The 10,641-nt window shown below is 63.0% G+C and overlaps 1 protein-coding gene across 1 annotated transcript in view; it reads left to right on the plus strand.

The window, feature by feature from the left end:
• Nucleotides 1-153: 153 nt before the first annotated feature.
• Nucleotides 154-10,641, plus strand: part of NKAIN4 (sodium/potassium transporting ATPase interacting 4) — a 14,618-nt gene continuing 4,130 nt past the window's right edge. The window contains 4 exon segments of the mRNA XM_007462276.1: nt 154-207; nt 5,583-5,720; nt 6,672-6,780; nt 7,811-7,977. Coding sequence (XP_007462338.1) covers nt 154-207; nt 5,583-5,720; nt 6,672-6,780; nt 7,811-7,977 — 468 coding nt within the window.

Below are 10,641 nucleotides of genomic sequence, written 5' to 3' on the forward strand. Positions count from 1 at the left end.
CAGAGTGGGGCGGGGCCGGGGGCGGGGGCTGGGGGGGCGGGAATGGGGGAAAGTGAAGGGCGGGGGCTGCGGGCCCAGGCGCCGGGCGTCCCGCGCGCTGGTGGCACCTGGTCCAGACTCGCAGAGGCGGCGCCCGCGGGCCGGGCCGGAACCATGGGCTGCTGCTCCGGCCGCTGCACGCTCATCTTCCTCTGCACTTTCCAGCTGGTGAGCGGCGACCCCTCCTCGGGCCCGGCAGTCCCAGCGCATTGGGGGATCCGGAAGCCATCCCCACACTCAGCCCTGCCCGTTGGGTCCGCGACAGCCCCTGGGGGCTCCCGACTGGGCATGGCTCAGACCCGCACGCTTCTGCAGCCGAAGTTCCCCGCCGTCCGGGTCGGGTGGGAAGCCAGCGCCCTATGTGCGACCCCGACGGCCGCTCCGTGCGCCCCGGCGCGCCCCGCCGTGTGTGCGCGCGCGGAGTCCGGGCTGGGGGCGCGGGGCGGGGCGGCCGCGGGGTCCGGAGGGAGGCGGCAGGTACTGGGGAGCCGCTGGAAGTGCCTGTCGCGGAACAAAACCCTCCCCGCGGGAGCGTCGGGCCCCGCGATCTCCAAGTCCCGTGCGCGCGGCTGGGAAGGGGCGCCGCTGCGCGCGGTGTCCACACGTGTTGGAAGGTATGTGTGGCTCCGGGTGCGCGCGCAAGGAGCGTTGCGAGGGTGTGTGTGCGTGTGTGTGTGTGTGTGTGTGTGCTCCCTTTTCGAAGCCAGCACTAGGCAATGAGTGAGCGGCAGAGTCCAGTTTCTGAGACCTGACAGCCCCTGACGGCCAGGCTGCTTGTGAATTTGGGAGTGTGTGTGTGTCTGCATGTCTGCCGGTGTGTCTGTGTAGGGGTGTGTGAGCCCCGCCGTGCCCACCCCTGACGCCCCCAGGCTGGAGGAGGAGGCCCCTCCCCTTTGCCCTGGCCTGGAGCGTCTGGGTGCGGAGAGGAGGGCTGAGCCTGTGCACAGGGCTGCGCTTCCCTGTCTTTTGTGTCCGGGCCAGGATGCAGAGCTGGGCCCTCTGGATGCAGAGCTTTGTTGGAGGACTTGGGCATCCCTCTGCCAAGTTTCAGTTCTGCCTTCGGAGCTTCAGGAGCTCCTGCTGCCTGGGGGTGGGGGCTAAACAAAGGTGGAGGCCCCTGGGCTGGGGAGGAGATGCTGGTGAGCCCCTGGGTCCCTGGTCTTAAAAGGGAAATGCTGCTTTGTCCAAGATCCCTGGGTGTGCTCCTAACTCAGCTGGCAGGGTGCTTTCTCTGGAGCTAGAGGGCCACGGAGGAGGAAGGGGCTTGCTTCAAAGAGGCTGTGAGTAGGAAGTCCTCCTGCACCCACGGCCATGCACGGATGCGGGTCCTGTCCTTTGCCTGGGGGCAGAGCTTCTGTCCAGGCTGGCAGGGGGCAGAGGTACACAGACCCACCTGGAGGAAGGAAGGAGCTGCTGGAACTTCCCTGTGGAGCAGGCTCAGTGCTGTGGAAGTGAGGGGCAGGGGTGGTGGGGAGTGAGGAGGGAGGTGGGTGGTCTGGGGGGTTTTGTTGGACAGATGAGGCTGAGAGAGAGCCTGGGCCTGCAGAGGGCATGAGGGCCCAGGGCCTCTTCCACTGGCAATAGGGAGCTATAACGGGCCTTGGAGCAGCGGTGTCACTCACTGTCTTTTGGTGGGCGGTACACAGATGGGCCCGCCACAGGCCTCTGGAGATCTGGCTGCAGCTGTGGGGGAAGGGCTATCTAGGCTTGAGGGCAGCAGGGCTTCCCTGGGTGGGGGCTTCCTGCAGACTCTTTAGTCTCAGCCAGGCAAGCCGGGACGGAGCTATGTCCCCATGCGGCCAGTGGCCACAGCTAAGAGCAGCAGACAGCTGCAGAAGGCCCTCTGTCCCGGCCGTGCACCTGTCCCTCCTCTGCCGGGTGCAGGGGGCAGCGGAGTAGGAAGAGGTTTGACGCCGCCCATTGCTCTGGTCACTATGGGGGGCGGGGCGGGGGAGCTGAGGGGGAAGCCGTGTGGGGAGTCCTCTGCTTTCTTTTCTCTTTTTGACAAGCGTGAGAGTTTTCCTGTTACCCAGCTATGGGACAAAGGCCTGAACATCTCAGAGCCTTCTCCCTGAAGAATAGCGTGACGATTGTCCACTCTGAGCCAGCTGCAGCACCCTGAGGCCCTTTCCCAGGCTGGGCCCTGGCTCTGATGGGAGCCAGGGCCCAGCGAGGGGTTTGGGACCAGTGAGCAGGCCACTGGGGCACTGCAGAGAGCTGAGCCTTCCGGTACCTTGGCTTAGAAACGAAAAAGAGACCCCCACCAGCCCCACCCATGCCGGCCACCCTGCCAGCTGTGGGGTCTCTCTGGCAAGCAGACCCTGGGGGCTGCCCCTCAGACTTAGAGACACTTCAGCAGGGATGCACAGCCAGGCTGGCCCTGAGTCTGGGCCTCACAGGACAGTGCCGGCGGCCGGTGATGGGTCGGGGTGGGGGGTAGGAAGGGGATCTGGGGCACCCTCACTCCGCCTCCTGGCCCTGTGCATGGCACCCTGGGCGAGTTCAAGCAGGGCAGGCGTCCCTGCCCATTGGTTGGGGCTTCTGGGCACCGAGGGAGGCCTGGGGCTAAGACTGAAATTTCATTCTGTGTCTAGAACAGGTGCTGTTGGCCAGCTCTGCCCCGAGGGCTGTGTGCGTGCACATGTGTGCTCGTGTGTGCATGTGAGTGTGTGCACGTGTGCGCATGTGTGCTCGTGTGTGCGTGAGTGTGCACGTGAGTGTGCACGTGTGCGCAGGTGTGGTCGTGTGCGCAGTGTGCTCGTGTGTGCGCGTGTGTGCATGTGTGCTCGTGTGCTCGTGTGTGCACGTGTGCGCATGTGTGCTCGTGTGTGCGTGTGGATGTGCATCTCTGCTTCCCTGCCCCACGGAGCTTCCCACCACAGTGTAGGCCTTTCACGCGTGGCCCCTCCCCCTCCTTTTGCACCACCTCCTTTTATTTATTTTTTTTGCGGTACGCGGGCCTCTCACTGCTGCGGCCTCTCCCGTTGCGGAGCACAGGCTCCTGACGCGCAGGCCCAGCGGCCATGGCTCACGGGCCCAGCCACTCCGCGGCATGTGGGATCTTCCCGGACCGGGACACGAACCCGTGTCCCCTGCATCGGCAGGTGGAGTCTCAACCACTGCGCCACCAGGGAAGCCCCTGCACCACCTCCTTTTGCACCACCTCGGACCTTGGCCCATCCACCCTCCCTGCCCTCATCTGCGGCCAAGGGCCCACGTGGCTGTCCTCCGTGGAGACTGCCAGCGTGGGGTCGAGTCCACCAGCCCACGATTGCCCAGTCAGGCGGGGCCAGGCTCTCGTGAGGCAGCAGAGGCAGGCCCTCTGCCCTCAGATGCCTGTCTCCTTGCCCAAAATCTGTAATTGAGGAGTTTCAATGTGCAGGCCTCCTCTGGGCACTGGGGGCCACGCCGAGATGGGGCAGCTGAGCCCTGATGGGTGAGGAGGCTCGTTCGGGGCTAGGCAGTGGCCTAGCCCAGGCGACATCTATAGACAGACGGACAGACAGACCCTCCTGCTGTCCTGGGTCAGCGCTGCTGACATTGACACAGAGTGGACTGAGTCACAGGCGTGTGAGAATGCAAGGCACCTGGGGAGAGGTGCGTGTGGTGGGGCTCCCGCAGAGACAACTGCACGCGGAAGACCCAGGTGAGGCAGGAGTGTGGCTCTGGAAGTTGAGAGATGCAGGGTCTCCGGGACGTGGCAGTGAGGGTCTGTTGGGGGGGGAGGGGCGGGTGGTAGGGCCCGAGCCCACGCAGGGAGCTCAGACTTTGTCTAAAGGGCGTGGGCATCCCTGAAGTGGGGTGTCCCCGAAGGCCTGGGGGGGGCTGCTGGCGCCCACCCCAGGGAACAGGCTTCCCTGGACACAGTCCAGAGGACTGGGGAGGGGCTCAATGACTGCTCATCCTCGTGCCCTGAAGCTGGCCCAGTTCATTGCCAAGGTCTCCACTCTGCGCCGTGGCTCTGTACCTACTGTGTGCTTCCTCCTGTCGGGGAAGAGCATTCTGGCGCCTCTCCCTGGGGGTCCTGTCTGGCCACCCTGCTGCGGGACGCCATCCCGCTGGAAATTGCCTGATGTGATGCCCCGTTGTGGGTCTGCTCCTGCCTCCCCACTCCCCACTCCAGCTGTCTTCTAGGGCAGACCCCAGCCCCCTGCAGGACACGCTTGGAATTCCGCCTCCCCGAGACCTCTTGGAAATAGCTATTACCTGGTCCGGGCCAACCACAGTGGCTGTGCAGTGCCCAGGACACACCACAGCAGCTGTTTCCTGGGGGCTGGCGTGGGTCCCGTGAGGGCTCCAGGACACAGGCCTGGAGCAGAGCAGAGGAGGGTGGTCAGGGGAGGGCCGAGCACCCAGGCTGCAGTAGGGGCTTCTGTGGCCAGCAGGCCTGGTGAGCACAGGGCCAGTCCACAAAGGCTCACCTGGCTGGGCTCTGTCCTTCAGTGCCGGGGGCCATGTGGGAGGGAGGCTACCCCTCGCTGCCCCGTCCCGCCCACTCCCCTCTGTCCCAGCCCTGCTGTGCTGGCCTCAGCCCATCCAGTCCTGAGGAGGGGCATGCGGTGACCTCCCCCGCCCGGCTGTGAGAAGTCTGGCTTCTCCAATGCCCGCCTGAGGCTGCCTGCTGGGAGGGGCTCCCCTCCCTCCTCCGCCTTGCAGAGTCCCCCCACCCCCGGACTCAGTGGATGGCCCCCGACCCCACCTGCTCTGGGTCCAGATGGCTCTCTCGCCCCTGCAGCCCTCCCGCCTCTGCAGCGGCAATGAGTGCTGGACACGCAGCGGGCCCATGGGGACATTGTGGAGCGCAGCCACAGGCCACACTGATTTGCTGTCCTTCCTCTGCCACCATCCTTCTGGGGTGTGCTGGTCCTCTCTGCCCTTGTTTGCTGCACCTTCCTGGCCGTGAACACAGATGGGATGGCATCTGGGGTGCAGTGGCTTCGGTCGTACTTTCTCCTGGTGATGAGCTCAGCCCCACAAACATGATGACTGAATGAATGTGTGAGGGAATGAATGAATGAATGAGGGAATGCTTTCTGAAGTCACGACCGAGCTCAGATCTGGTCCGTCTCCCCTGCGTATAAAACGGCAGGTTTCTTAGGCGTATCTGATCCCCTGGCATTGGTCCTCTGTCGGCCGAGCCTGCAGGGTTTGCATCCACAGAGCAGGGGAGCGGTGGGAACATCCTGGAAGGAGAGGCCCCAAAGCGGTGAGAGAGCCCTGCAGACGGGGAGGGTGCTGATCTGGGGGCCCAAGGAGCCCAGTGTCCCGCTCGACCTTCCTGCCCCACGTTTGCTGTTTGGCCCCACAGCCCCCGAAGTTAGAGCGGCCCCCGTGTTCCCGTTCTGCAGGTGAGGAAGCTGAGGGCGGGGGCTTGTTCCAGGAGGGACACCCCAGTGGTGATGCTTCCAGGCCCGTCGACTTGTTTGGAGAGTTTTGTTGCATATCCCAGACCACAGTGGGCGCTGGATGGTGGCGATCAGGCAGGAGCGGGACCTGGGGCTCCCAGGCGTCCACCGCCCCTCACACGCCTGCCCTGCTCCTAGGTCACCGCCCTGGAGCGGCAGGTGTTCGACTTCCTGGGCTACCAGTGGGCACCCATCCTGGCCACCTTCACCCACGTTGTCGTGGTCATCCTGGGGCTCTTCGGCACCATTCAGTACCGGCCTCGCTACATCGTGGTGGTGAGTCCGCTCTGCTCCGGCCCTTCTCCCGTGGGCAGGGGGGCCGGGATGACCGACATGGAGGGCTTCAGTGACAGTATTTTCCTGGAAGCCATCAGAAAACCTGGAAAGGCCCGAATTTCAGCCGCACAGACCCCAGGCTCAGACCTTCCCACAGCCTGGACATCTGAGTTCTGACCTGGAAATTGTAGCTTCAGGGTTGCTTCTGAGAAACCGAGCTGCAGAGCACCTGCCAGGGGCCCAAGGCGGAACTGGAACCCAGCATGTCTCAGCACCCCCTCCCTGCCCGTGGTCCCATGCCCCCGACCATCCTGCCTCTGGAGAAGCTCAGACGATGTGCAGAAAATTTTTCTGCGAGCAGAGTAGCATTTTCGTTCAGTACAGATCAGAATAATTGGTCTGCATCAGGGTTTGCAGCAAACCCTCCTGTAAAGGCCGCACAGTCTCGTGGAAGGTACTCAGCCCTGTCATGGCCCATACACAGCCTGAGCAGTGCCGCACAATGGGTGGGGCTGCATCTCAGTAAAGCTTGGCGAAAGCAGGTGCCAGCTGGCAGCCTCCCCGCTGCAGGCAGCTCTTGGGGGCGATCTTTGGGGTGGGTTTTGGGGGTGCTCTGCCCTTGCTTGTCATTGGTTCATGTGGCATGGGCCACGGGCACCTCTGGGCCAGGACACCAAGCTCGGGAAGTGTGCTCTGTGCTGGTTCCCTCCAGCCCGCTGTTCCCCATCTCCTAGGTGTTCCCCGGCCCTGCGGGGGCAGGAGCCTTGTCACCCTTTTGGTACAGTGTGGGACCTCTTCCCAGTGGGCTCAGGGACACCCTCCGCCAAATGGAGCATCCTGGGCTCCAGACTCAGGGAGCAGAGCCCCCCACCCTGCAGAGGGCTTGTCCTCCAAAGGGGAGGTGCAAAGTCACATTCCCTCCCCGCTCCCTGCCCTCTCTTGTCTCCACAGTACGCGGTGTGGGCAGCCGCCTGGGTCACCTGGAACGTCTTCATTATCTGCTTCTACTTGGAAGTGGGGGGCCTCTCAAAGGTGAGTTAAGTCATGGGAAACTCACGCAAACGGAGGGGATCTTGGCGAGGGCCCGGGGGCACTGGATGTGTTTGCTTGTTTATTGTGCGGCTCCCCGGTGGTGGCAGAGGTCGGGTCTCTTCATGGTTCTGTCCCTTGCACCCTGAGCAGTCCTGGCCCATAGCAGTGACTCAGTAAAGTTTTGGGGAAAGATCAGTGATCTGATGGATGGATGAGGGGCTGTGGGCATTGGTTGGCAGGTGGTCTCCAGCTGGTAGTAGATGCACCAGGGAAGGCTTCCTGGATGAGGGGGCCTGGAACCTGGGCAGCACCTGGAAGGAGAGTCAGGGCTGCGGAGCAGGAGCAGAGAGACCAGCCTTTGCAGAAGGGTGCAGGCGGGAACACCGCCGGGGCGGCCAGGCAGAGGGGATGTCGTCCCCCTGCCCACCCTCTGGGCTGCTCCTTCAAACGCTGATAAAGTTCCCAGGTCCCCCCTGTAGGGGAGGGGACACCTCATCCAAGCCATGTTCTGGGAGCATCAGTGTGAGCAAAGCCTGCTTATGCAGCTAATTCAGGCACTTCACACAAAGCACTGTATTTCATCTTTGCCCAAAGCTCAGAGGGGAGTCTAAGAGCCAGGAGTGGGGTGGCACGGGTGGGCAGTGGGGCAGATGGCCCCTGCTTCCTGGGACCACACCTGGGCAGCAGTGGGGGAGACAGAGGTTAGTTCAGACACACCTGAAATGGCAGCGTTGGCCTGAGATGCGAAGGAGGGGCCCAGGGCACCGTTAGAGTGTGTCCTGGGGGTCTGTCCTGGGCAGGGAGGCCTTCCTGGAGGACGGGGTGTGAGCCGGGGCCCTTGGCAAGCACAGGGAGGCCTTCCCTGCAAGGGAACGACTGGGTGCCCCCTGCTACCGACGGCTGGAGCCCAAGTGGCCGGGGCAGGGGAGGCGGGAGGGTAGAGTACCCCTTGCCCTTCTCAGGGAGCCCATCTGGGCTGCAGTGGGTGGGGTTTGGCTCTGTCCCTGGTGCTGACCTGGTCCCACCCCCCCCCACCCCCCCCCCCCCCCCCCCCCCCCCCCGGCACCACTCCTGGTGGCATGAGCATGGCCCGGGCTGTGTGCACAAGGAGCTGGCGGCCAGCCTGGGTCCCCCGGACAGCCAGGCCCTGGTGCCAGGCATCGGCTGCACCCTGGAGCATGGCTACGTGGAGGCCCTGCACAGCGCCCTGCAGATCCTGGTGGCGGTGAATGCGGGGGAGGGGAGGTGGGGCGGGGGGAGGGGCTCATCCTGCTGTGGGCCCTGGTCTCTTTCCTGTGGAGGCAGAGGAGGTCCTCTGCAGGGGGCGGGGAGCCCCTCTTCACACCGTCCCTGCCGAGAGGTTAAGGAACCGCACCCCCACCCCCACCTGTGTGGCCTGGGCCACCCACTCCGCAAAGTGGGCTCAGAACCAATTCCAACCCCAGGGCTGGCGTGAGGATGAACCGAGGGGACAGAACCTGAAACTTCTGATGATGCAGTGGGGTCGGGCGGGCAGGTAGGACCCTCCGTGAGGGGGATCAAGGTGAAGGCTCCTGCAGCCCCACCCCCCACCCTGGAGGCAGCGTGGCAGGGGAGGAGCCCTGGGAGCGTCTCCACAGCCTCCTCCAAGTCAGTCAGAGCGTCTGTTTCCATACCCGACAATCCGACCATGGGGGCCAGGGGCGGGGGAGACCCAGCCTGGCCTGCACGCTGGCCTCTTCTGCTCCTGCGGCATAGAGAGTAGGGGTGTAGATTCCGCGAGTAAAAATACAGGATGCCCAGTGAAATTTGAATTTCAGATAAACAGCAAGTTTTAGTGTAAGCGTGTTCCATGCCATGTTTGGGACCTACTTATGCTAAAAATGGTTTCATTCTGTATCTGAAATTCAAACTTAGTCGAGCATGGGGTGTTTTGTCTGCAGCTCCAGAGAAGTGGTCAGACGGGAAGGGCCGAAGCGGGCTGGGCCAGTGCCTGGCAGCCCCGGCTGACTCCAGGGCTCGGGCAGGACGGGTGCGGCCACTGGAGGGCGCTGGTCAGACCTGGAGGCTCCTGACTGCTTGGGTGCATGCAGGCCAACAGCACCGTGTCCGGCTGGATGCTGGGTTTATAGCACGGATGCTCTGCGCCAACAGCTGACGTTGGAAGCTGAATGCCAGGTCTAGGGCCTTCCCTGGCAGAAAACACGTGACTGTTTGGGTGCCTCTCGAGCTCCCAGGGCTCCCTCCCCTCCTGCTCTTACAGGACGTGCAGAAATCCAGACTTTGGGGCATCTGGGTGCTGCCAGTCCCTCGGGTGCTGGGACATTCTCTCTCCCACCATGGATCATTCACTGAGGCAAAAAGAGGGCTCTGGTTTTCCCAAAATACTTGGGAACCTGGGTGCATTCCTCGAAAGGAGAAAGAACCGCTTGCCAAGGATACAGGTCAGAGCTTCTGAAATCATGTACAGAATCTGTGCAAAGGTAACAGGAAGGAAGCTGGAAAGAACAAAGGATGATTCTCCTGGGCGTTTCTGACTGCACGCGATGGCAGAGACAGAGACTCCTCACTTTTATCCTTCATCCCCAGGGATGGGGCTTTCTTTCTTTCTTTCTTTCTTTTTTTTTTTGCGGTACGCGGGCCTCTCACTGCTGCGGCCTCTCCCGTTGCGGAGCACAGGCTCCAGATGCGCAGGCTCAGCGGCCATGGCTCACGGGCCCAGCCGCTCCGCGGCACGTGGCATCTTCCCGGACCGGGGCACGAACCCGTGTCCCCTGCATCGGCAGGCGGACTCTCAACCACTGCGCCACCAGAGAAGCCCTCTTTTTTTAAATATAATTTTTATTTTATATTGGGGTATATTTGACTTACAACACTGTGTCAGTTTCAGATGTACAGCTAAGTGGCTCAGTTATACGTATACATACACCCATTCTTTTTCAGATTCTTTTCCCGTATGGGTTATTACACAATATTGAGTAGAGTTCCCTGTGCTATACAGTAGGTCTTCAGGGAAATGCTGGCTTCTAAATACCAGTCAACCCTCTGCTGCTTGCTTTTGAGGGTCCAGGAGCAGCAGATCCTTGGCTGCACAGTCGGCCAGTGCTGGGGGGCGGGACGGGCAGGTCTGAGAGCCTCAGGGAGGAGCTGGGCCGGATCCCAAGGGGGCCTGGGAGGGGCGGTGGGCGGGCAGAGGTGTGGCAGGTGGGGCGGCCTCCCCCAGCGCCGCCCACCGAGCGGGGCTGCGGAGCAGTTTTCAGCACCTTGGCCAGCTCTCGGGCGTTGGGAGGCGGCTCAGGTTTGCCTTTCAACGGCAAGGAGACAGGCACAGAGGAGGCCCCTGACCTGCCTCCTGGAAGGACGGGCTTCGGAGCCCTTCCAGCTCCGTCTCCTCCTTCAAGGCACATGGGGCGTCAAGGGAGGCTCTTGGGCTTCTTATTCGGTGAAAGTAACGCCCCTGAGGTCTTGCCACTGCTGGTGGGAGGCCAGTCTCTCCTTCTCGTGGCCCTTTGCCCCTGAAGCTGCACCGCTGGCTGGCTTCCTGTCCCCTGCCCCCCGCCCCGGCTGTGGTTGCCCCATGGACAGACCCCACCACCCTCACTCAGAAGACCCACTGCAGCTCCTCCATGACCGGTCAGTACCCCCCGTGAAACATCTTTTCTGCTTATTCCCCTGATCAGTCAGGGTCCCAGCAAGACAGTGATGATGCACTCGGCTTAGGTTAATTCCCGGGGGCAGGCGAAGGGGCCGTTCTAAGCATAGGTGCCATGTCGGGGACCCCACAGGATATCCCCCGCCCCTGGGGCTCGTGGCTGAGCTGTCGCCACCTCAGCCTGAAGGGACGTGGGCCGAGTGGTGCCGGCAGGAGGGGCGGCTGGGGATACGCGCCCTTCTCCCCTCCCCCCCCCCC

This window comes from Lipotes vexillifer, unplaced genomic scaffold (assembly GCF_000442215.2).
Source record: "Lipotes vexillifer unplaced genomic scaffold, Lipotes_vexillifer_v1.1 scaffold1798, whole genome shotgun sequence".
NCBI classification, from domain to species: Eukaryota; Metazoa; Chordata; class Mammalia; order Artiodactyla; family Lipotidae; genus Lipotes; species Lipotes vexillifer.